This window comes from Gouania willdenowi, chromosome 21 (assembly GCF_900634775.1).
Source record: "Gouania willdenowi chromosome 21, fGouWil2.1, whole genome shotgun sequence".
In the NCBI taxonomy this organism is placed as follows: domain Eukaryota; kingdom Metazoa; phylum Chordata; class Actinopteri; order Blenniiformes; family Gobiesocidae; genus Gouania; species Gouania willdenowi.
The window spans coordinates 28,816,692-28,843,832 of record NC_041064.1 but is presented as its reverse complement, the minus strand read 5'-3'; the positions used below and the strand labels follow the sequence as shown (position 1 = coordinate 28,843,832).

Genomic DNA, 27,141 nt, shown 5'->3' with positions numbered 1-27,141 from the left:
TTGTTTTTAGTGTATTTTACAGCTGATTTAGGACCTGTTAAAAGATGCTAACAGAAAGCTAACAAGAAGAAGGGCTCACTTTTATTCAGATTTATTTCAGGCTTAGTTATTGGGATTAAGTGTACCAGTAATTTAACTTTAGTAATTGGGAACATAATTGTAATTAACTTTCTGAGGAAAAAAAACGTAATTGACACTGAAAAATGCAATTGACCCCAACCCTGCCAGTAAGTTCATCAGAACATTTATTAATTAAACCCCATTAACCAGGAGGTTAGATTTATTTTCGTACTGACCAATTTAAATGAATGCAATGACCTGATTAGTTGAAGCTGCTACCACCTGTCTGCTTGTAGGTGCATTTTATTAATAATACAAATAATAACAAGAGGAAGGCAGAGGTTCAGCTGTTGTGTGCAGCAAGGTACAGTATTAATCACCAGGCAGGTGGTTTGCTTTTTTTTTTTTTTTTTGCTTCTCAACGGTAAAAACTAAATTAAAATGAATTAATACCATCAGCATTTCTCTGCTCAGAAAGTGTAACAGTATCATGGTCACATTCATTCTTCATTGTTTTACTACAAAGAATTTTGCTTCTGCTTTTAATGTCAGTTGAAATTTTGAATGCATAAAAAGAAAAAAAAAATTTTATTGCCTTTTCAAACACATTTTCCTGTTAATTTACGAAGCTTACTTTTAAAGCTCAAAGTGGTTGATTGCAGGTTGGTTGTAGTGAGTGCAAGCTGTCAATGTATCATTGTTTGTCACTATACTTAAGCATTAGCATTTCAGCTTAGGTGGCAAACCTCAAATGTCCCAGTGATATTAATGCTTTGTCCCTTGTTTATATTTTCCAGTGTTTCTGCTTCACACATATACTGTACCAAGTCAACTGAGCTCCACAGCCAATTTGGCAGCTAATGAATGACTGCTGGAAGCCTATCAGGATTAAACATACATAAGAAAATAGAAAACACTCACAGGTCTTCAGCACTGGTCAAAATAGAAAACAGAAAAGCAGCCTTTTCTGAGTTTGGAACAAAATTGGTGAATCATATAATAGGCATTTCTTTCCATTATTTAGCTGTTTTTCCCTGTTCTACTAGGTATTCTTAAAAGTCTTCTGGTTTGTTGTGAATTGAAAGAATGTGCCTGTGATGATCTCTGTGTCTGGAAACAAGCCCCTCCCACCACTCTGACCTGGACTAGAAGGTGAAAAGATCTGATTGGTAAAAATGAACCTTCTACTTACATCTAAGGTGGAGAATATTTTTTCCCTAACCTCTGTTCTGTGTTTTTAACAGTCATTACCAAAAATATTTGCTTGTTGAATGAGAGTACGATTATCTGAACTGACTGAATATATTCAACACTAACACAAATGGAAGAGGCACAGTATAATCTAGTTTGGGAGCAAACATAAAGCTGCTGATAAAGCTGCTGACACTCCTGTAAAAAACCTGAACACACTAAAACCAAACTGGGAACAATGTAACTGTCGTAGCTTTGGATTTTTCTTCTGGAATGACAGTGTGACATTACTGACAGTCAATAGGTTACTGTTACCACTTCAGGTCATTGCTAAGCAATAGACCATGTAGTGAACCTTTGAACAACCCCACCTAGGGCCAGACAGTCCCACACCATAACACAATGGTTACACTGCTGACACCTGGTAAACAAAATGTTGTGCTATGTACGCTCCTTCCAAGTGGAGCTATGTGTATACAGAGTAAGGCAAACATGGTTTCAGGCCATTCCAACAGAGCCATAGTTACACCAAACACTCATTTTATCCTTCAACGTAACATCCATGAAGCTTTCAGGGTCAACACTGACCATACAGACCCCTGGACTCATTCTGCAGGGTTTTTGTAACAGTCTTAAACTGCTTCAAATAGTGAGGCTGGAACTCACAAGTTGAAGATACCATCATAATGGGCAGCACAAGGCCAGAGGAATGAGCACAGCCAACAAACAGTTGGTGATTCTGTAGAGGTGCTGTGGAGAGAAGGTTACCATGGTGATGGCCACAGGGAGCGGGAGGCAAGAAGTCACACGTAGCAGTTTACTGAAAGAGAATAAGACATGAGGCAGTTGGTGGAATAAGTCAGAAAGCAGACGATGGATGGGTCACTCTTAGTCTTACCTGTTGCTGAGGTTTAGAGTGTTGCAGTTAATGAGCAGTATGTAGATGATGGTTAGAGGCACACTGTACGGCCAAAAAGGATCAGGATCCAGTTGAGTGGAGTATCTGCCATAGGGTCAGAGCAGGGGTTCAAAATTATGACTTTGTCTGATTGACATCAACGTTTGGTTTCTTATGTTAGCAACACTTTCAAAAAAGTTATTGGCAGTGTTTTAAATGTCATACTAACGTACTACTCATACTCATAAGTCTGACGTCAAAATCATTATGTAGTGCGTTCACATTAGATAGTATGAAAAGATTGAGTACGCAAAAAATACCCAAATGTATACTTTATCAGGACATTTTTAAGTATGCACAGTGGGCACACTACTCATACTCAACCGTCCCATGATGCATTGCGAGCAGATTGTAAAATCAACCCTGCTTCAAGCTAAAAATCAAAAATCTCCTTTACAAAACAAAAGCATCTCTTCTTGCCTTCCATTCATTTTTTTTAACCCTTTAACCCCCCTTTAATCCTGTTTTGAAGTTAACTTGAAGTTTTGTCAGTAGCACAATGGCGGGTCTCCAAAAACCTCCTAAATGTCGGCATTAAATGCGTTTCTGCGATCAAATGAGCACATGTTGATATTCTACTAGGTCACTTTCTCTTTCAGAACTCTCAAAGGTGGCGAATCAACAGAGATTTAGCCTCATTGTGCTTCAGGATATTGTCATTGTAGGTTCCAAATGCATCTTGGGAAACTTGGAAGTATACTTCAGTGGGAACGGTCATCATCTTAATCATACTTATATAGTCGACAGTATAGTTCCTGCAGCTTTAGTTAAATTAAATTCAAGACTTTTTAGGACTTTTTATTGCCATTTGAAATTAAATTTAAAACCCAATTTCCAATTTCACATAATTGAGGGGGAAAAACTCCATTTTAATTACATACTGTAGGCTTTGGTTAATTTTTTCTAGTATCTAGTGAAGACGTGCAACTGATGGCCCCAAAAATAAACACACAAAAATAAACACACAAAAATACAGTAAAATATACCAAAAAAACAGACGATCGGTAAAATAATCAAAATCACTCAAAAAATACCAGGGGCCTCATGTACAAAGGTAAGATTGCCCAAAAACATGGGTAAATCAAAATCCACGACAAAATCCTAATGTTAAGAAACTGGAGTGAGCGCAGAAATGAACACAAAAATATCTTCTTTTCTGTGTTACTGGTGGTGAGAACGCAGCCTTTTCTTATCACGCTGAGGGAAATCCCCGGTGCCGATCTCATTTTAATATGATTTACAAATGTAAATGTGGGCAGGGACATATGTGCGCTCACATCCGCGCTGATTTAGGTGTTCAAATGATAAGTACGTGGATCCAGTCCTACGCACAGATTTAAACATCTGTACGCCTGTCTCTGGATTGAGACTTACACTTTTTTCACGCAAGTCTTTGTACACGAGGCCTCAGATGACAACAAAAATAGCGAAAAATCTATAAAACAACAAATACAAAAAAAAAAAAAACAGTTAAGAAAAGCCATTAAGAAAAATCTTTGTTAGAAATATTTTGAAATGTGGGACTAATTACAATCATGAAATCACTTATGTGTTAAAATTTAAGACTTTTGAAACATTGATTTAAGACATTGTATTGATTGAGGTCTTATTTTTAGATTCACGAATTTAATGCCTTTTAAGACTTTTTAAGGATCTGCAGGAACCCTGGTATAGTCACTGAGTTTGTAGTAGGGAGTAAGCCATTTCAAACACAGCCATTCAAAAGTGTGAACCCTAATGTTTAAAAGAAGTAACTGTTGTCCTCAATCCAGAACTGTACCTGATGTTTCGGAACCAATGGATGAATGAAGGAGTGCTGAGCATAACTGGCAGTGTGAAGAGTGCTGATAAACAGAGGTGAAGCTGGAGGTCGTCCCTCACCTCCAGCAGTGCACACTCAGACAGCAAGGGGGCACTGTTGCATTCTTTAGACATGCTCATAGGTTTGCTGCTCACAGAGCCATTCTCAGATTTTTTGTTCTCTTGCGGAGCCTGAAAAGAAAGAGAGAGAGAGATAAGGTATGCAAATACTTACAAACTGATAATGACACAGAAGTAAAAAGTCACACTGTAAAGCTTGCCCCGCCACACACCTAAAAATGTTGTAATATTAACGTCTTGTGTGGTGCAAGTGTGTAGAGACGACTTTAGTGCCCCATGCTATAGAGAAAATATATAGGTTTGTTATTTGACCTATATTGATCTAATATGAAATTTACTTAGTTTGCATGTTACTCAAAATAGTGTTATAAGAAATAATTAGGTATTAAGTATTTTTTTTGCCAATAGTAACTGACATATATATACATATAGACATATATATATCCATGGAATTAACAGGTGAAGTCTACTTTTAATGTGATGCCCCACAGGATGTATTCCACATAAATCATTATCTATGCAAAATAAGAAAACTAATTCAACCTTTTTTTTTTTTTAGCATATCTCAAACAGCTGCACATATCATTGCTTTCTCTCTAAATATTTTCCACTATCAAAGTGTTTTATAAATGTTGTTAGGGAGGACAGGCTGTGGTTTAGTTTGGTGGTTTTTTCAAGCAAGAAATATAATTTTTACATTTTTATAAAATATTGTTTTTACTTAAAACTAATCCCTGTAAAAAAAAACAAGATAAGCATCATCTTAATGCTAAAACATGGTTAGCATTGAGATGACAACCATAAGTCATAAGGTTGTGGTAATCAACTGACATGTTGGCTGAATGTGGACCATATTCCCCCATTGTAGAGCCCCTATATTAAAAAGAGAGAGAGAGAGAGGGTGTGTGTGTGTGAGTCTTGATTATCTGTCTCTGGTGACAGCATAAAGAAAAGCTTGTGATCTTTCCAGTTACCCTTTGATGTTAAGAAAATGCTGCATAGTAAATCAAAACAGATGCAAAAATCTTACCAGATTCAACATGTAACTCAAAGACCTTTCAGTCATTTGCAGCCGTAATACCTGAGAGAAAAAACAAAGGTTAGACAGCAGAGACCGATTGGCCGCTTACAAAGCTGAATCAGCAAATGCTCAAGAAAAGAGTTTGAGTTGGTGAAGCCACGCCTCATGTTTGATGCATAGAAGCATTTCTGAACTGCTTTCATTATTGTTTCAACATTTCCTCAGCACCAGTGAGACGTACCCTGTAAAGGTGGAACGCAAATGATCCAAAGATGGAAAGAGCTCCACAGGATGTCCCGCCTACCATGGTCAGACACACAATGATGAGAAGCCGAGTCCTCATCCGTAAGGTGCCACAGTCTCTGGAGACACATGGTCTGCAAAAAAAAGAAAAATGTAGTGGTTGATGAGTGATTCTCAATTACAAAAGATGTCTTTTTAAAGAGTAACTAAACCCCTGCTTTCTGACCTGCCACTAGGGGGGGTAATGCAAAAAATGCCGTGATTACAGTTGAGCCATGAGCCTCAAAACACCGCGGCCTCACACACACACACGCACACGCACGCACGCACGCTCTCTTGCGCACACGCAGAGACAGACGGGGATACACACACATGATGTGTCTGTACATACACACAGTTTGATAAACCCGCTGATTAGACCAGAATCTGCTCCTTATAGAAGCACAGAGTCCAAAACATCACCGCTAAAAGAAAGGAGTTCCTCAATAAAACTGTAAATCAATGCTCACTGTGGGCTGTGATTGGAGGAAACCCTCCTTCGTCCTCTCAGCTTTTATAGGAGGGGCGGGGCCAACAGTGATAGTTGGTGACGCGCGATGGTCACCAGAATCCGTTAAAGCAAAATTCAATTGTAATGACATTTTAAAACAAATAATGCAAAATGAAAATACTTTTACTAAAATGTTAAAAGTTGGATTTGGATTAATCAACAGCACTACTTGTGACCCAAATAAATATGTATTCAGCATAAAAGAGTGGCTTTGGGGTTTAATTACTCTTTAATGTAGGGATATAAACGCCTTCGCATACCTGTGTAGCACAGCTAACACAAAAGACATTAGTCCTATAATGAAACGAAGCAGTGTGCTGCCCCAGTACGCCACAGCTGCCCCAAAAATATAAAGCAAAGGGGACAGCAGGTGGGGCCATTCTTCAGCTTGGACCGTCCCTTCATTAAATGTCAGGTCAGGGTAAGACGACGAGATGGTGTCCATTGGCGGGAGACAAAGAAGAGACCAGACCTGCTGAAACCATCCACAGCTTCAGAGATAAACAACAAATAGGAGAGAGTTAATAGCAAAGGTGAGTGAAAACTCTTAGAATATTATTATTGTGTCATGTTCATTGATTAAACATAAAATTACCTAAGTAAGATGTGCAGGATATAAACAGAGAGGATGACTTTGTGGGGCTGCAGGCCTTTGCCCATAACTCGGCCCATGTTTTCCGCTCTCCCTGACTTCAGAACAGAGGACAGCTGCCCCCCGCAGCCCAGGAGAAGTGTTACAGCTGTGTACACAGGAACCATGGGGCCACAGAACCTCAATATCTGCCAGGTATAAACACAACTCGTGAGAAATGCTGCCAAGTTAAATGCACAAGGAAAAGCTCAATTGTGCTACAAAACATGTATTTTCCCCTACAGACTCATACCTGCCCAAGCACTCTCGGTAAGGAAGTTCTGACTGACACCTTTAACAAAGAAAAAAAATCCATTACTCTGTTTAATAATTAACTGACTCATTAATTGATTACCTATTCCACCTTTTTAACACTACAATCATTCTTATTGATTGTAATGTTGAAGAGGTGGAATAGGCTACAGCAGACATAAGCAACTGGCAGTCCGGGAGCCACTTGTGGCCCTCAGTCTAATGTTGTGCAGCCCCCAAAACAAATCCCCAAAAATTGTATTTCAAGAGGTTGGAAGGAATATAAAGCCCAACGTAATACACAAAATAACTCTCAAAACACAGAAATCTACAGCAAAATGCACAAAGTACACAAAAAGACAACAAAGATGGACACAACAACCAAATAAACAAACCAAATGTCCATGAAAACACAGAAAAAACAACAATACATTACAGAACAGCTTCAAAAACACACAAAATAACAGGAAAATACAGAAAACAACAACAAAACTACAGAAAGTGACCCCAAAAATGCACAAATCCGACAACATAAACGCAGAAAATGACAGAAAAATACACAAAATTTCGCCAAGAACGCAAAAAATAACAAAAACACATATAATGACTCCAAAAACACACAAAATGACTACAAACTGACAACAAAACCACAAAGACAAAAAAGACAAAACCCTCCCCCCACCCCTGTATTAATGAATGCTTAAATCAGTCATTATTCTAAATGCTGAGCCTGACATAAAGGTTGATAATGTTGCTTCAGAGCAGATACAATCACTTTTTTGTGGCCTCTGCTCTGATAGAGTTCCCCATCCCTGGTCTACAGTGTCTGGGGGAGTAGCACCTTATACTGACAGTTGGGGGCAGTATGGAGCTGAAGGAGGACAGTGGAGGTGTTGTCAGGACTACTTGTGTGAAGCATCCCTGAGATCTCAGTCACTGAAGGAACACTGCAAGATGGAAAAGAAAATGATAGTGAAAGTCTGCCTGGGATGTGACTTAGCCAAAAGATGGACATTGTTACACAGTAACTGACCTGACTGTCGTTAAAGAGTCCTCTCTGAACCACGCCACTTTCATCCTGTACACGTTGGGCAATCTGTCTGCAAATTTAAAATGAGTATAATATTACATCAGCTGCACAAGGGCTTGTGTAGGAAAGACTAAAATTACCTTTATTTTCTTTGCACTGACTTGCAACATTAATACGAAAAGCCTGATAGACCTGAAGACAAGGAGACAGCCAGACTTTGTGAGAAAATAGGGAAAAACAGACGACAATATAACACAAATAAAAATGAACACTAACCTGGTTAAAGTGTTCGAGTTCAATGATGTGAAGAAGTCCAGAGGAGCCCACTGTTACATCACTGCTAGTTAAACCTGGGTAAACAAGTTTTAGAACAGGAATACATTTCTATTCATTGTGACTTTGGATGAGTGTCACCACGGAGACTCACCAAAAGAAAGGACATGTGGCACAGAGACAGAGACGGTCTGGGATACTTGTCCTTGCCACTCGCACTCAACTGTGAACTGGAGACCATACAAACATATAAGCCAGCGATGTTGCAGCATAGAAAAGTAAACGCAGGTTGATTTGAAAACAAGTGAGCTATTATTTAGGGTAATGTACCTTTTGGCCATTGAGGTTGGAGGCAGAAACAACCAGGTGTGTCAGAGAAGACAGATCACTAAGATTTAGAATCAGGACCTGAGGACAAAGAAGTGATAAGTTCACACAGGATTACAGTTTAGTAAAGTCACTTCACTGGTTTATAGGATTGGTATGATACACATGTTCACCACACAAGATATTACGTTCTTCAGAGCGATACACCATTTTGAAAAGGAAAAAATACCCAAAAAGGTCATATTTTATTCATTAATGTACTTATTATCATACAAATGTGTTTGACTTTTAACGCTGCATGATCTTTTCAAGTTTAAAATTTTAAATAAAAAAAACAAGCTTTTGCTTTTTAAAGTGCCAATGCCAAACTAGCAATGCATCCCAGTCTGAAAATAGAGCCACACAGCTATTACTGTATATGCTCATCATCATCATGACATCCTTAAAATAAAAATCCACTATGCTTTTACTACCTTGTATGGTGGCAGAAGCTCAGTTCCCGTTGACAAATCCACCGTGTGCACACTGTTATAACAAACAGCAGTGAGGAGAAAAGACAAGTATACAGGTTGATTATTACTTTATGTGTTCTCACCATGAAGGACCACTTTTGCGGACACAGCCATACACCCAGCTGGTAAGTTCCTGTGGAACAACAGCAGCAAATATAAACTGATCTATTAGAAGCATTTGGGTAAATCTCTACTGGGTTAAAAAAAGAAGCCTTTAATTCAGTGGTCCCCAATCTATTTTGTGTCATGACCCCATTTTGATATGACAAATTTCTTGTGACCCAGATACTTTTTTTAAACATTACCTTTTTTTTTTTTTATCATATATCAATGATCAATAGTGTTAAGATTAGCACTATAGTGACTAAATGTGCCAGCTCAGACATGCCTATACTGTTTTTTGTGGTTGTTTTTTTTACAGATTTATATTTGAGGAAATGAAAGTATAGAATACAGTTGTTTGAGATTGCGTGAGGTGTTTTCTTCATTTTTTTTATCATTTACTAGACATTTCAGGTGACCCCAGGCATATCATGACCCCATGGTTGAAAAACACTGCTTCACACAGTGGGTCACGTTCCTACATTTTTTAGTCAACTGAGGGTTTTTTCTTTTGCCCAGGACACAAACTCAAACACCCATCAACAGGTACAATGAGACGGCTAACCAACAGACAAACTTTGGTACATGTTCTCTGCATGGGCGTCTAATACAAGACAACTTCATATTCTATGGTATATTTTTCCTCCCTAATCGAATTAAAAAAAAGATTGTGCATAAAAATACATTTATGTGCAATGAGATTTTTTTTTTATCTAACATCTTCAGAAATGTGTTTTTGTTGCCTCAGGGCAACATTTTGAAATGCGGTACCTTTTGAAGGTACTTGAAGTCTTTGCGAACAGTGTGTTTGGATGTGAGCATATGCTATCCCACATAATAAAGTAAGTTTTATTTGATTTGACCTAGTTTTGCACATTTCAACAGAAAAATATGAATGGCAAATTTTTCTATGGTGGAAAAAAACGGGGTCAGCATCTTAAGCATATCCTGTCTGAAAGTCTGGACATTGAGAAGTCCATTAACCCCACTAATATTTCATTGGCACTGTACTCCAATGAAAATAATAAATAACTGATTATTGTTCTTGCAATGAGGCAGAATTATAAACCTAGTCGGAAGATAAAAAAAGCTTGTTTAATACAAAAATCACATTAAAAGAGTATCCCAATACCAATGTGGGCCAATTAGTTGAGTCTACACCAGTAAATGTATCAAACCTTGAATTAAAAACCTACCAGGTTGTTGCTTCTGCAGTAGAAATGGCTGTAGGCTTTCCTGCGACTCGACAATGCAAATAGGAAGTATTTCACTTGACCTTCCTGTCAGGAAAAGTACATAAGTACTGAGCACAACCAGATTACATTATATAAAAAAGGATTATCAGATAGAAACACAGTCTCGTACCGTTGGTGTGCTGTAAGACAGACGGAGAGTGTTCACTTCACTCCATGCTTCAGTGAAATCTAGAAAAATAAGAATTAGGCTCTTAGGAAAAAATATACATGAATGGAAAAAATATACATGAACAGAAAACAAACTGAGTACAGGATTGTTATTATTATTATTATTTAATGTATCCCTTAGAAGATGTGTTGTTTCTCCAACCTAAGATAGGAACAGCTGGATCTGGAATCTCGCTTAACATCCTGACAGGGTGTCGGATGAAATGATGGTTCATGACTGCTTCTTTCTTCTTCTGGTTTTCTGTGAACTAATAATAAACATTTCTATTAAATACAAGACAATGGTTTGTCAGAGTGTTGTTGTTCTTTTCACTTTAAATGGCCAGCACATTCAGTGAAATCTGCTGTGAATACGCTGCTCTTTATGTTCTCAGAAAGGTTTAAACTGTTTGTAGGGCAGACCACCGACCTGTCGTGTTCCAGGATCGATGAGGTCAAAAAATGCTCTGACTGTAGCAAGGACAAGCTCCTTGCACCTGGATGATAAAAACACAAAGAATGGCACATTACCATACTTAACCTTATTTTATGATTTGACAAAACAAGGCTAGGTTAGAAATGTGAAAATCGATTACCAAACAATAGATAGGTGATCTGTGGAGACCCATGTTCTTGGAACGGCAGTTGCCTGGTAAATTTAAAAAAAAGATTAAACAAACAATGAATGAACAGGACATGCATTGGAGGCCATTTTAACCAGTTTATAAAGCAATCGTACCACTAGTGACAGCTTATTGGCATCTCCTGGAGGACAAGGAAGGGACACCAAGCCCGAGCGGACCTGGAAGTCACGGTAACCACCACCGACAGACAAAACTGTAACATTCCTGAGCTTGTTCGCCTGGTTCACCCACTTCTTACTTACTGCAGAGTAGAACTCTAGGTATAACAGGGACAGTGAAATAACAGATTTAATGATAAGACCTGTTCAACAGACTTGTCCTTGTTGTGATGCATTATTAAGTGAATATTTTAACAAAGCACATTGCTGGTCACCTTACCCAGCAAGTATGGGTCCAGGGCCAGCACTGGAGCCAGGTGAGGGGATGCCTGGGTGATGATGAGGCGGACCAGGTTAGTGTTAAAGCGTGGCAGAGTGAAGAGCGCTCGGGCCACCACGCCTCCCATAGAGTGACCTACAAGCACCACACTCTGTGGGGGGCTCTTCAGGTGCTGGTAAAACAACACAATACTTATGATTAATCCACACTTTTCACCTTTTAATAATAATAATACACTTAGTTTGAGCATCAGTGTCTTTTAGGTCACTTAACAGTACATGATAAAACCACAATAAAATTGAGCTAAAACAGTATAAAAACAACAGTAAAAGTGAAGCTAAAATACAGGGACAGAGCAGGGGAGGTCAGGTGGGAAATGCTACTGTGAATAAGTGGGTCTTGAGTCTGGCTTTGAATTGTGAGAATGAGTCCATGTTTCTGAGATCCAGAGGTAGTGAGTTCCAGAGCTGGGGAGCAGAGCAGCTGAAAGCTCTGCTCCCCATGGTGGTAAGGGGTGCTGGGGGAGTGGACAGATGAATGGAGGAGGAGGATCTGAGAGGAAAGGGGGGGCAGTGTGGTGAATGGCCTTAAAAGTTAACAGAAGGATCTTGAAGTGAATGTGAGATAGAATGGAGCTGGTGGAGAACAGGAGTGATGTGGGAGATAGAGGGGGTTTTGGTGTCAATGCGGGCAGCTGAGGGGGGAGGGTAGAAGATGGTTTACTGGTGAGGTAAGCTGGGTGTCATCCGCGTAACAGTGAAAATAAATACCAAAGTTTTGTGTACGAGTATGACTAAACATGACAGCTTTCTTAGAACCGTTACTGCACTTACTAGGAGCACATTGCTATTGCCGTGTTGCACCCACTTTTTGTCAAATTTTTAACTGCTCCTTTTATCCATCTGAATCAAGGTTTACCTGTAGATCCTAGAGTTTTGTGCCCTGTCACCAACCAGGCCACCCGTTCAAATCCAACCTGGGTCATCACTAGCTGGGGTTCCATGACAGATTTTCGCAAAATAAAAGTGATGTTTCTAAATGTAGACAAAGTATAATGGTGCTTTAAAAGTTTTTCCAATGAACGTTGTTTTGGGCAGGAGCCTCGTAACCCGTGAAATCTCATCCCGCAAGACTTCGCTGCAGGACACTCAGAACCTCCTGATCACACTTTGCATTCCTTTGTTGTTTCACATCTAATGTGGCGGTAATAACTTTAAAGTATAATGTTAACAAATGTCTTGGTCTCCTCTTCTGTTTACACTGGAAGAGCAGTGGTCATGTGACCAGGTACGTCATGTTATGTGACATGTATTTGCGAAAAAAAGTGTTTCCAGTGCAACACATTTCAATATCTAAACTTCTGAAATACTTCCTCATGGAAGCGTCAAAACTTTTTAGCGATAATTGAGTGTTTTTTCAAAATTCTGGCGTTTCCATTACCAGTTTTTAATTGCGCTAATTAGATTTTGTGCATTTCCAAGAACAGTGGAAACCTAGCTAGTGTGGGATGTTAAGTAAGTCCCTTAACTCTAACTTGTGTTGTACGTCACTTTGGATAAAAGCGTCTGCTAAATAAAAATATTAATTTGTAAAAAACAGAAAGGGTAGGCCCATGTGATGTCATTCTCGCCATAGTTAAATGCATTCAAACAGGACACAGCTGTAATCTGTAATCATGGGTCAGTAATAAGTGAGGCCTGACCTTGTAGAGCTTCAGGATTGCTTTAATGCTTGCATGCAGGAAATGTGTTTGCCTGAGCAAACTGCCTCCATAAAGAGCCACCAGCTCCTCATTGAAGTCGATGGTAAAGACGTTGAAGTGGACACCTCCTTCCATGTTTTCAGCCTTCCTCAAGGCAATTGAGCCCAGGGAGCGAGCTCCATGTGGAAAAGAAAACAGTTACTGCAGTAAAACAAAATCATTATAGTCCCTAAAGGTGTAAAGGGGCAAGTCATGTTTTTCAGTGGGCTGTTTTTGTTCTCACAGCTTCACTCAGTTAGAAGGCTTGTTGGAGTCTGATATGTAACAAAGACCCGAATTGTTAAAAAAACATCTTTTTTAATAAAACCCAAAATGTAATAATGGGTCAATATTGTAATGTATGTTTTTAAAAAAAAATAAAACCAAAAATGTTAGAACTGGTCAATAATGGAACAAGATGCTAAGCCCAAAATGTGAAAACTTTACATTATGGGACAAGCAAAAAGGGTTTCTACAAAAAGTGTAATAATTCATTATATCCTATAGTGAGTCAATGATAATGCACATGATTGCAGCAGCCAGACAGCTGCCGTTTCATCACATGCCTTGCATCGCACATAGCATTTATCGAGCCATCACAGTGTCACTTCAGAGCAGTTTCAAGCGTAGCCCAACAAACATAGCGGAGCTCGAACAGCAGCAAATTGTGCACCATTTAAAAAAAGGAGTCGCTCACACAGGATGTGTTAACAAGATGGAACAGCACACTGGAAATTATCAAGAGCATTCTTAGAAATCAGGCTCCACTGAGAGATGCACTGGCCCTAAGCTGGAGAAACTGAAGAACTTGGAGACAGTCTTGGATAGTGATAGACCGATACATCGGAGATACAGAGCAGAAATATTTTGTACTTGTTCTACATCACCTGTTTTTAATACTTGTAAAATATATTTTACTTGTCATTCTACCTCACCTCTGTTGATTTCAATAAATGTTCCCTTTTTACTCTTACCATTGGTTATCATTGTGTAATTTTTATAATGTAAATTGAGGAAGCAAAAGCAGTATCAGCTCCAAATATCGGCTCAAGAAAATTGGCAGTCCGTTTCCGTCATTGGCTAAGGCAGATGGAAAAAAAAAAAATCGGCATCGGCCCTAAAAAAAATCCATATCGGTCTATCTCTAGTGCTGACTATACAGATGTTAGACATCAACAGGATTAATTTTGTAATTTTGCTTCTATTGAGACATGAATGCCAAGCATTCAAACAGATTAGTGATGGTTTATCATCATGACACTGGTGAAATCCCATTTGTCAATCCGACAAATATAAATTAGTGTACAATATCCATCAATACAGATTACCTCTTTCAAACTCAATTTTAGCTTCATTATGGCAGACTGTTGGTTTTCATTAAAGTTCTGCTTTATGTGTGTTAATGATGCTGTCTTTATACCAAGCTATTAAACTGAAACAAAATGAGAAAAGTTGGTTCTTAAAAAGCACACACACACACACACACACACACACACACACACACACACACACACACACACACACACACACACACACACACACACACACACACACACACACACACACACACACACACACACACACACACACACACACACACACACACACACACACACACACACACGATGGGCGATATGGACTAAAAAATGTATCCGTATAATTTCTGGTATTTATCACTATAACTATAAACATCACGATAAATAAAAAAACTATAAATAAAACAATTTCCAACTTACAGTGTAAACAGGTTCCTTATAAACACAAATAAATGTGAATACATCAACACTAGATACATTAAAAAAAGGCTACAATAGCTGCTGAATCAAAGAGTTCATGAGCTGATATTTTATGGATTAGTGCATGTGAGTCACTATTAGGGTTATTGTATGTAATTCATGTATTTCCTAATTTAAAATGAAATTTTCTGAAAAGAAAAGCACATGAAAAGCAGTGAGCTACATAAAGTTATGATTGATAAATAACTCTGATTTCCTATCATTAAACCAGATCAAGCTTGATTTAATCATTCAGTATATTTTGGTGTAATAATCTCAATAGTTACATGAGACTAATGGGACCAGCTTTGTCTGTGAACATGTGAAATATAATTAAAAAATAGTGAATAGTGACATTAATATTTATGCTAACATTTATTTCACACAACGTGTGAAATGTTAGCTTTTATCCTTCCATACAAGTGTTAAATCTGACCATAAACAAATCGATGGCTCTCTGTGGCTTTATGACAGTAAGACGTGTTCTTTTTACTTGGTCTATTCCTTATATAGAGTGGTTAGGGTTAGCTTTTAGCCCAGTCTGTGTGTCTTGTGTTAGCTTAGCATAGTTAGCTTTAGTTGAGTTTCCAGTTCATAACCGTTGCTGCGGGTTCATCTCTGTCCCCGTGTTTGTGGAACTTTGGGTGGATCTGACGGAGGAACTTCAATTGGTTCACTTTGTTGGATGGTTGTCTGGTTTTAGCCAAGTATGGTCCATATTAGTCCATGCTGTATCGCAGCTCGGCAGCTTCAGGTAGCCGTGACGAGCACCGCCGTCTGTGGGTGGTGTGAGGGCTGGGGCAAAAGCGGCAGTGGTGCACACCGTGGAGGCTTTGCTGCGGAGCTGCCGTGAACAGCACTCTGCTCCAGAGAATAATAACTTGTTGACACCAAACTTGTGGGCAACTTTGGCCCGTGGAACAAGGTTTTCATGGGCATTCTTGGCTAAATTGAGGGACAAATGGCCCGTGGCCCTCGCTAATTCCCGACATGGGCATTTATCGTTTCTATTGTGAGATATTCTTACCGGTGAGAATGTTTTTGACGAAATATTGCGAACAACGATATATCGCACATTTTTAATATACACAACCGGTCAAAAGTTTTAGAACACCACACTTTTCGTTTTTTGTGTCATTGCACTCTGATATGAAAGCATAGAACAAATAAGCAATGTGAGTTGAAAAAGAAATTATGAAATCAATTGATAGACCAAAATGTATTCTAAACTTGTGACTCATCTAAGTGGCATTCATTCAAGAAAAGTTGGAACACCTGTAGGAATTAGTAGCACCAGCGTTCAAGGCTGATTCAACCTTCATTGCTGCTGAACAGCTTTAAATTTTTAACCCACTTTGGGTTCCCTGAAAAAGGCTTATTTGTATAATCCTGAAATGTACATTATTTTTCAGTTTTGGGTAACCAAACGTTTTTCTTTTAACCTCTGGCTGTTCAGTACTTTTACCTTTGTACCATTTCAAGCTATTCATTGGAACTTTGACCTGCAGAAGAAGAACTGTCTTCAAGAACAAATCCAATCGAGTCCAGTTACTTTTACCAAAACCGAAGTTCACATATACTTTTTTTTCCCATCCATCTAACTATCATACTTTCGTATCCTGTTCATGTCTGACTTACACCCATGACATGCACCCTTGACTGGGAACCAGTCAATCCCAACCAATTCTAACAGCACCTATAAAAAATTGTCAACAGCCAGTTAACAACAGTTTTCTTTCTGCCTTGTGTAAAATATATTCTATTCTTCATTGCCAATATAACCTTGTTGTTTGTTGGCTGAAGCCTTCTTAAATCATAAACCATGCAATCATTTATATAGTAGGCACCAGCAGACCCCCTGAAAAAAGGAGCAACAGATACAAATATATTGCATTTATTATATTGCTTTTTAACTAAAAATAAACACTACAAAATCTCATATTTTTTATATTTTTGTTTGTTAATTTTCCACTTTCTCTCTATCAATACGCCCTGTAGAGCGATCCCATACCCCTAGGGCAGGGGTCTGCAACCTGCGGCTCTAGAGCCTCATGTGGCTCTTTGACTCTTTAGCAATGGCTCCCTGTAGCATTAAAAAAAATAAATAAATAATGAATTGTTTTTTCTTACAGAGGATATTGAGGATTAGTGACATTAACTTCAAATAAAATTCTGATAAAACAATTGGTTAATCTAAAAATATACAGACCATACACTTTCCTGCACCTGTGGCTCACTTTAAGTTTTAAATCCCTGGTAAGATAACTAAACTAACAAAATTAGTATTTTTGAAGAAAATAGAGACTTTATTTGTGTGGGGAAAAATTTATTTAATTGCCAACATGCTGGTTTATGGTTTAATATGCATGCTTGTCATGTTGCAAGAAATTAGCAATTAGCATGTGACATCACATGATCGTGTGTTATCAAATCCAAGTTTGTTTTTTTTTTGTTTGTTTTTTTTGTTTTTTTGTAGCCCTTCAAATCCATATTAACGCGTGAAATTATTCGATACTATTTTAATTGTATAGAATTTATTACACTGTATTGTCTTCATTGAGAAGGTATTTTTTGGCTCCGGGAGGACTTTAATCCAGGTGAGATTAGGCAAAATGGCTCCTTTGAGAATAAAGGTTGCAGACCCCTGCCCTAGGGGTACCAGTACCCCCATTTGAGAAACACTTCCCTAAACTATAAACTAAGATCCAGAAAGAGGCTCATGGACATATTTTTGTTTTATATTTTGCAACATAATGCTTCAGTTAAAGTTGCAGTTTGTAAAATTGTCTCTCCCTGCTCCGTTTTGAAACCGAAACTCAACCTCCCTTACCGGTATATGTTGTGAATGCTTTTAGCGACTTTTTTCTCAATAGAGACATAGTGACAAATGTATGGACATTATCTTGTGTTAGTGGAGGTTTTTCTGGTGTTTTAGAGACTCTGACATGAATGCACGTATTACTATAGTTACTGTCCTGAGCAGCGACTGCTACCGTCAGCTCGTCCCCGCCAGGGAGCTCACAGAGGGGGCTGTGATCCCAGAGCGGTAGCCACATTCAGAATAAGCTTCTTTTAGGTTTACATGCAATTTGTCCCATCTGTTCTCGCTCTCCCTCTGAAGCCTGTGTGTGTGAGGAGAACCCTCGACATTCAGGTCCGTGAGGATGCAAAGGGAAAGCGATCCGTTCCTCCTCAGTGTTTTTGACTTTATTCTGTTGTTTCTTCACCTCGGTTTGCATTTTTCTGCTTGATTTGCTGTGTAACTGTTGTGTTTTACGCTGTTTATGGGGACTTCTGCTGAAACTAGGGGTGTAACGATACACAAAAATCACTGTTTGATAAGTACCTCGGTATTGAGGTCACGGTTCGGTTCATTTTCGGGTACAGTATGGAGCAAAATGCAAAACAGAAATTTGCTTGTTGTTTATTCAAGACTTTAGTAAACCAACAATTAGGGCTGGGCGATATGGCCTTTTATAAATACCGCGATGGCCATGTCACGATGCACGATATATATCTCGATATTTTGCATTACCCTTGAATTAACACTTTGATGCACAAAATCACACCAGTATGATGATTCTATATGTCTACATTAAAACATTCTTGATCATACTGCATTAATATATGCCAATTTTAAACTTTCATGCAAAAAAGGGGATATCACAACTAAGTCAAAGTTGACATAACTGTATTTATTAAACAGTGAGTGGCTCAAACATAAAATTGTCAACAGAAAGTGTACGTTCTGTGCAAAATTGTCACAGAGACATTTCAAAACAAGACATTAGTGCAGGATGCAACTCACATGGCATTTCAAAACAACACTAAATTTAAGTGCACCTTTTGTGCATAATGCCACTAAGATATTTAAAAAAAAAAAAAAAAAAAAAAAAAAAGTCCGCGAGTTTAACGGTATGGTCATTTTCAACACCGCACAGACTACAAGCTGCGATATATCGAGTATATTCGATATATCGCCCAGCCCTACCAACAATGTATTTAACATTATACAGAATATGAAAATAAAGTTTAAAAATGAGTGACCAGAATGATTCAGTGCCAGCTAGAACCATTTAATGTTAATTTCATTGTTCCACTTGGTCTAATGTGACGGAGCTAAATTATGTGACGACATGAAGCTCATACAACCGGGAAAAATCCACAATTTAGCCGCATCATTGTTTAAGCCGCAGGGTTCAAAGCGTGAGAAAAAAGTAGCGGCTTATAGTTTGGAAATTACAGTAATTATTCACACAATGTTTTTAATCTCTTGACAGCACTAGTTACCAAATTACCAAACACACAATCATATCATTTAAATATCCAAAGACGTCGGATCCTACCTTACTAATAATGTTACAAATACACATTACAAATATTTTTGGCCTGAACCATCAACATGGTACGCAGATTTCAGGAATCTAAAAAGGTTTGCTACTGGGAAACAAAGCTAAGGATGTCTCATAATCAATTACAGCCAAAAGGTGTGTTGTTTGGCATTTCAATTTAGATGTTTGCATAATTTATTATTGAAGACAAATATGGTAACAAAATTCATGCTTTAGAAAATGTCTCCATAAGGAGACTGATGTTGACTCTAACATCAATACTTATTGATTTGAAAGCAAAAGATTCAAAGAGACTGTGGCAGAATTTGATCTTTTCTTAACTACTTTGTAGTTAAATACCATTTGGTCGCCAAACAAAATCCACCTATTTCCTGTTGCATCTACTTTGTGTTTGGAACAGTTAAAATATTTCAAATCAAATTCCATTGGAAATACAGAGGCTTAGTTTGTATGAACAGACTGCTCAACTCCCAAATATCTTTTGTACAATTTGCTAACTGCTAAATCTGCTATTACACAGATATGTTGTGCCCATTATGTTTGTAGAGTCGGGTTTTGAGTAATAAGCCAAAATTATCTCTGAAGTAAGTCCATTACTATGTGAACCTTACACATGTACATTAAGCATGTTTAAGTCAGTGATGCAGCTGTTGTGTAATTACTCTTAGGTTGGGTTTTCATTAAATAACCAGGCAAGAAAAAGCAGGAAACGAATGTAAAAGAACATGGGTTGTGGTGCTCTGTGGTGTCTCATACTTATGATTGTGTATGAAAAATAAATTGTATTCAGACAACATGACATTTTCAATGCAACAACAAAGTCTTACCTACTATCAAAATATTTTTGGAGACCCTCCATTGTGCTTCTGAAAAAAATTCCAGTAAACTTCAAAACAAGAGCCATACAAAAGCGTTAAAAAGCTAAGGGAAGACAAGAACAGATGCTTTTGTTTTGAAACATCCCAGGAAAAAGTTACAATCCGTTCGCAATGCATCATGGGGCGATTGAGTATGACTAGTGTGCCCAATGTGCATACATAAAAAAATGTCCCCATATAGTATACATTCGGGTATTTCTTGCATACTGTGTGAATGCACTACATACTCATTTTGACGTCAAACTTAGTATGAGTAGTACATTAGTATGACATTTCAAACAAGGTCTATGTGTCCCAACTCGTCCGTGTCTCCATGCACTGTAACAAAGCTCAGTATTAAAGAATACATATGATTGATGAGACAATATAACCAGACAATGAACTCACTGTAAATTACACCTTTACTGTCAGTTCTGATAGCAGGGGGACCCCTGCTATCAGAACTGAGAAGTGTCATTTTTTGTTATTAACAAGCCTTTTGGTCACTGATTCTACCACTGTGCTGACTAGTGATAGACCGATACAACGGTCGGCCGATATTATCAACCGATTTTTGCATTTTTTACATTTATCAGCATCGGGCGATGCGGGCTGCTGCGTTCGCCGATCCGCATTATTTAAAGAGAGCAGAAATATTATTTACTTGTTCTTGTTCTACATCACCTGTTTTTCGTATTTGTTCCCTCACCTTTGTTGATTTCAAATAAATGTTCCTTTTTTACTCTTACCATTTGTTATAATCATTGTGTAATTTTCATGATTAAATTGAGGAAGCAAAAGTAGCATCGGCTCCAAATATCGGCTCAAGAAAATCAACAGTCCGTATCGGTCATTGGCTAAGGCTGATGGGAAAAAAATCGGTATTGGCCATAAAAAGTATAAGTGTAAGTATGTGTGTGTGTGTGTGTGTGTGTGTGTGTGTGTGTGTGTGTACTAATCTATCTACTATCTGAACTGAGATGTTTATATTGTCCTTGCAGTTGTGTATCTGAACTTCTAGGAGGAGAGAAGTTTGTTTACTACTCTGTGGTGTTGCCGGTGATGTGTCATCTTTCACGAGTGATGGAGGTCTCTGAGGATGACCCGGCTTACATGGCTAGATTCAAGGAGACCTTCTCAACAAACATCCAGAAACGAAAGGAAACAATTAACATTACTTGGTTGAGGGTTGCGACAGCGCTGGATCCTTGGTTTAAGGACCTCAAATGTACGAACCGACCAGAAAGGGATGAGGTGACAAATTGAAAATGTCTCTGCTGTGATGGAGAAGTATCAATTATTTATTTTAAGCTCTTTGAAAACTGGATGTTTAATTCTTTCCAGATGTTGAGTTGGACACTCCATTGTCAATTTTGAATTAATGTAAATGTGCCCATTTGATGATTCCTGTTGGGCTGAGTTTTAAATGTTGCAATAAGAAATATTTTTGCATAATGTAAGCATATTGGTCTATTGGTCCACTCCTATGTCTATAAGAGTATCATAAAGTAGAAAAATATCCTTTTAATGTACAATCAGAACAGATACAAAATATGCGATTGACTAGCGATTAATCATGAGTTAATTATGGAAGTTGCGCGATTAATCGCAATTTTAAAAATTAATCATTTGACACCCCTAATATATATATATATATATATATATATATATATATAATGAAAGCCTTTTGAGAACCCTGTCATTTACATAATCTTAATGTTTTTGGTAACTTTTTTTTCCTTTTTGTTAATACATTATAGGGCAGGCAAAATACTATAATACAGTATATAATGTAATAAAACTACTACACTATTTTTTTTGCCTGCCCCATAATGTAATACCTGTAAAAATAAAAAGTCACCAAAAATGTCAAGATTGTGTACAGTACACTCTACACTGAAGCCAAAAGCCATTTAATCCATAAATTATTGACTCACTACGTTATGTAATAACACCAAAATGTTTACGTTTTGGATGCAGTGTAACATTTTTGTTTTTACTACATTTTTTTTAAATTATATTCCTGGGTCAGCACTTTTATTACATTATTGACCAGTTATTACATTTCAGGTTTTATTAAATTATTTTTTATAACAATTTGAGTCTTGTTACATTTCAGGTTCCAACAAGTTTGATTTGATTTTTTCAATCATTAAACTAAAAATGTCATTCTATCCTAGTTACACTATAACTGAACACAACATTTTGAACCTAATTTGCTCAAATGTTTTCTGTTTATTTTCTTTTTGGTTTTAAGCTCAGCTTGTGAGCAGTGTTACAAGTCACTCCTTACATGTACTTACCTTGTTTGTAACTTCCAGCATTTCCTGGCAGAAACAGCACAGGCGCTCCAGTGAGTTTTAGTGCTTGGGTTACCTGGGCGTACACACCCTCTCCATACAGGTAGAGTCCATATGCTGGGTACAGTCGTGCCACACGGCGAGGTAGAGCCACACGCTGTCCACACAAGGGCAGAATCAGAGTGAGATTCACCTTTCTCAACATACCTTACGTAGAAAAATAATACTAGAATGGATAATTACTAAGGCTCCTGTATGTGGTTTTATGTGCTCTACAATGACATAGGAAGTAACGAGTTCTCTGGTGCTGGTCGTTACGTATACAGATTGTTGTGAATATTGATTCATACATCAAAACCCTTTATGATTACGCCTACTGTCCAATGTAGAAACTCAAATCAAATCAACTAGAGCAGCAATTATTTTCATAACGGTCAATAAATTAATCGATTAATTGATGAATCTGATTTTTTTTTTTTTTTTTTTAAACAGTTTATCTATAAAGCACATTTAAACCCTGCTGATTAAAAATGAAATAAAAGTGTCTCCCACGGACAAACGCAAACACTTGTGGTGCGCGGACACACAAAAACACTGCACGCACATACAAACACTACACGCATACACACTTGTGGTGTGTGGCGCAGACACACCACACGCATACACAAACACTTGTGGTGTGTGGCGCGGACACACCACACGCATACACAAACACTTGTGGTGTGTGGCGCGGACACACCAACGCTCTGCACGCATACACAAACACTACACGCACACAAACACTCGAGGTGCATTTATGAAGTCATTTTCGTGTATTTCTTCTGTCGTCTCATGTGTTTTGGGAGTCTTTTTGTGTATTTTTGTTGCCGTTTTGTATATTTGTTATTTTGTGTATTTCTGCTGTCAGATTGGTGTTTTTTAAAAACACTACATTATTATTATTATATATATCACGGTTACCTTTTGTTATTTTTGTTGTCCATTCATATATTTTTCAGCTATTTTTGTAACATCTAGAATTACAATATGTTGTTCATTTATTTGGGAGGGCTCAGAAAAATAGATTGAGGACGTAATGTGGCAGTGCTGCTCACACCAGCACTTTTCTTTTTTAAAATGCCCACTATAATACATCTTTAAAAGCGAAAACGCTTGCAAAAGTACAGACATGAGTGAGAAAATGTGCATCATGACTGGACAGCATCAGTGGAGGTGATTACAAGGATCTGTATCACAGCTCCTGATATGTCCATCATCTCCTGAGGCTGTTGTGGTTTGGCACATTATGATATGATTGATTCATTTTCCTGGTTTTATCTGGTTGTGCTTTTGCCAGATGTCCCGTACTGCATTCACAGGCTGTGAAATCACCAAGTTTATCATTTTACCTGTTTTTAGAGCTACTATCTTTACCAGGGAGCAAATCTTTATTCCTGGTGATTGTTTTCCAGAGTTTCACGGGTGATTAGTTCATATCTCCTTCCGCTCCGTGGTCCAAACTGAAACCGTGTGTTATTGTCGAGCTGTTGCTTCAAAACTACAATCAAAATAAAAGTGAAAGCAGTTGTCATGTGTGGTGTTCTGTGTTATAGCCGACAATAAAAGCTTTGTTGTGTGTTTTTCCTGATGGACGTGATACGTCACGTTCTCCCCCTGTCCAATCAGAGCCTTCCCAACCCCCAGACCTAAAGCGGAACTAACTAAAGCCGAACAAACCTGTTTTCCATGTAAACCTCGTTCGGGAATTACCATTTCCATGTAAACACGAAGCAGAACACTTTAATTCCGAATGATTTAATTTGGAATAAATAATTCGGAATTAAAAAACATCATGTAACTGTGGCCCTTGTTAAACTCGCTATTCCTCAATCCATTTTAGCTTGGAAGATGATTGCACTTTATTTTCATAAAACATAAACTTCTTTGAAAAATATAATTTGACAGTTTGATAAAGTTGTTTTTGATTTTAGTACTTGAATTGCAGTTAGTTACCATTTAGTTGGTTTTGCAAGTTTTTAAAAAAAAAAAAAAAACAAAGCGGCTGTCCGTACGTAGCCATACGGACAACCCCCTGTGCTATTCGTACATGGCCTATGACTTTACTGGAAGTCAGAAGGTTAGGGTTAGTTAGTCCGTAACATAGTTAAGGTAAAGGAATGTGTTTTCTCAATGAGACCCCTCCCAACTGGTGTAAATACCTTGCAAAATGAGACAGAGTTTATCTTCCTAAAGAGCAGCAGGATGTGACACAGTTACATGTTCTGTTAGATTAATAACTGAGATTTTAACGTCTCCCACAGGGGAAGGAACCACGTAAGTCACCATTAAAAATCATTCAATCACAAGCTCCACAAATATACACCGCTTTATAAAAGTGTTTAAGAATGTAAAGTCTGCAACAAATGTGTCTAATAAGTCTTTAGTGAATACCAGAGAACTACATGAGTGATCATGAGAAATTAAAAAAAAATATATAATGAAAATAAAATGTTAATGTCTAACTTAAAGTAAATATGCAACGTGTTGACTTGTGTATAAACTGTAAATATATTAAATAAACACATGTGCTTCATAAACCCATTTATGTTGCTATTTAGGCTGTTTTATAATTTAGGAATTAGGGCTCAGCGATATATCGAGATTCAAGATGTATCGAGTTTTCTATTTTGACGATATAGAAAACTATAATATTTCATATATATGTATATATTATAGCTTATTATGTATCAAAATACTAGTTCTAGGAGTCGCTGCTTTTACTTCTCAGAACAGCATATAAAGCTCAGTTAGATTAATTTCTGAGTGCACATATTGATCAGCTGTTTGATAATAAATGTCCCTGTGTGGCATTTTGCATCACAGGGACAGAATTGTCTTTCTGGTCAGACTTGATTTGATCAAATTTTATCGTATATCAACATTTTGAGAAAAAATATTGAGATATGAGTTTAGGTCCATATCACCCAGCCCTAGTAGGAATGTTCACAGCATTTCAATGTTAAAGATCGACCTACCAGATTATAATCATATATTTGTATTTAATAAGTGGTTGACAAGTGGGTATTTTAGATTGTCTTAAAACATAAGGGATACTGGAGCTTGGTTGGGCGGGGGGGGACGGCTCGTGGTGGGCGCCAGAAAATTTCCCTTATTTTCAAATCCAAAACTTGACAGGCATGTTCATGACAATGTACACCCCTTTATGTGAGGTATAAGACCAAATCATACAAATGTTTTAACAGTTAATAAATAAACTAATAATTTTTGTTGAAAGAAAGTTAGAAATATTAGATTAAAAACGTTTGCAGAGCATTTTGTGTATTCTAGGGTAAAAATAACAACCCACAAACCCCTCCTTTCAATCTGTTGAGCCCATTTCAAACACTATCCATAAATATAAGTACAGCTGCTAACAGAGACAGGTGAGGCTAAACATCAGCTGTCGGACAACGTTAGCAGGTTTTAGCAAAACACACAACATACATGTGCTGCCATTCAGGCTAACGCTTCCGCATTCTAGAGAAACCAATGCTGCTTCTATTAAGACACGAACTACCCACTACGAGCAGATACCAATGTATAATCGTGTTCTCATAAAGATACTCACTCGGTACTCAGGATACTCAAACATGTAGGTCATATTGCAGTGATTCTCCTCGTAGCCTGTCAGCAACTCACGCAGGCCGACAGCCAGGAAACCCAGCGCCACTCCGTAGAAAGCTACAGCCGCCAATTTCATGGTTTCAGCTCGGAATGCAGCCGCTATTGTTTTAGCTCCATGTTTGCTGCTTCCACCTGCTCACCATGGAGCACAGACAGCGGTGTGTGAGCTGTCAGTTACCCGGCTCATCACTCTCACTACAGGAACCACCGACCATACGTCAGCGCGGATTGGCAGGTCAACCCACCAATCAGTGAGGAGCAGTAACAGACCTATCAGAGAACAGGAAGTGTTAAAATTAAAGTGTCAAAACAGAACTTTTAATTATACTATAAAATTACCTCTATACTATTGTAAATTATTATTTATTATTCATGGATTATTTTAATTTTTTACATATATTATAATTAAATGTCCAATAGCTCCCATATACCCATAATAAAATATATTCAGGTCAACTTTCTCACAGCCTCTTTTTTGGAAGAAACTGTTTTAGATCATCTGATTTCAACTTAATCTAAATCTAAATCTAACACAAGCAAGTACATCAGCGATGAGACAAATCAGATATAAATAACAAAGACACTTAAATTACCACTAAAAAAGGACAGTTTGACCAAAATACACAAAATCTAAATAATTAACAAAAAAGGATAATTCTATTTTAAATATTAAACTTAATACACATTAAACAACTAATATACATATACCTAATAAATCAAATAAACAGACACAATAGACCCCTAAATGATAAAAAAAATAATAATAAATCAATCAATAAATCTTAAACAAAAATTTGTATTGCTTTAAATCAACAGTAAATGTCATCTTTAACTAACTATAATAATTGATTGTTTGATTTCTAAATGTAAAACATCTAATTAAAATAATCCTGATAGATATTAACTTTTGAAATCTATGCTTTGACATATGTGTATGTCTTTATCTCTGATGAGCTCATGTTTGACCCTGACAATCACAAATGTTTTACGTATCATA

The 27,141-nt window shown here is 37.6% G+C and overlaps 1 protein-coding gene across 1 annotated transcript; it reads right to left on the bottom strand.

The window, feature by feature from the left end:
- Positions 1–421: 421 nt before the first annotated feature.
- On the bottom strand, positions 422–26,371 carry pgap1 (post-GPI attachment to proteins inositol deacylase 1). Its single transcript, XM_028435891.1, has 26 exons — positions 26,089–26,371; positions 22,485–22,638; positions 13,159–13,334; positions 11,457–11,628; positions 11,174–11,334; positions 11,031–11,083; positions 10,865–10,931; positions 10,598–10,703; positions 10,397–10,455; positions 10,228–10,311; positions 9,013–9,062; positions 8,891–8,942; positions 8,421–8,498; positions 8,245–8,320; positions 8,094–8,167; positions 7,958–8,009; positions 7,821–7,887; positions 7,629–7,734; positions 6,789–6,827; positions 6,500–6,684; positions 6,165–6,395; positions 5,353–5,488; positions 5,121–5,171; positions 3,990–4,201; positions 2,150–2,254; positions 422–2,071 (listed from the first exon to the last, which is right to left on the bottom strand). The coding sequence occupies exons 1-26, from the start codon at positions 26,218–26,220 to the stop codon at positions 1,933–1,935; spliced, it is 2,817 nt and encodes a 938-aa protein (XP_028291692.1). The 5' UTR covers positions 26,221–26,371; the 3' UTR covers positions 422–1,932.
- Between the last annotated feature and the right edge of the window lie 770 nt (positions 26,372–27,141).

Bases quoted from the DNA above. Each gene is read 5' to 3' on its own strand.
- pgap1 (XM_028435891.1), bottom strand. From the start codon at position 26,220: ATGAAATTGGCGGCTGTAGCTTTCTACGGAGTGGCGCTGGGTTTCCTG. The intron at 8,499-8,890 runs GTAGTAAAAGCA...CTTTGTCCTCAG, and splicing joins AGCTTCTGCCACCATACAAG to GTCCTGATTCTAAATCTTAG. The intron at 7,888-7,957 runs GTAATTTTAGTC...TTAAATTTGCAG, and splicing joins TCAGTGCAAAGAAAATAAAG to ACAGATTGCCCAACGTGTAC.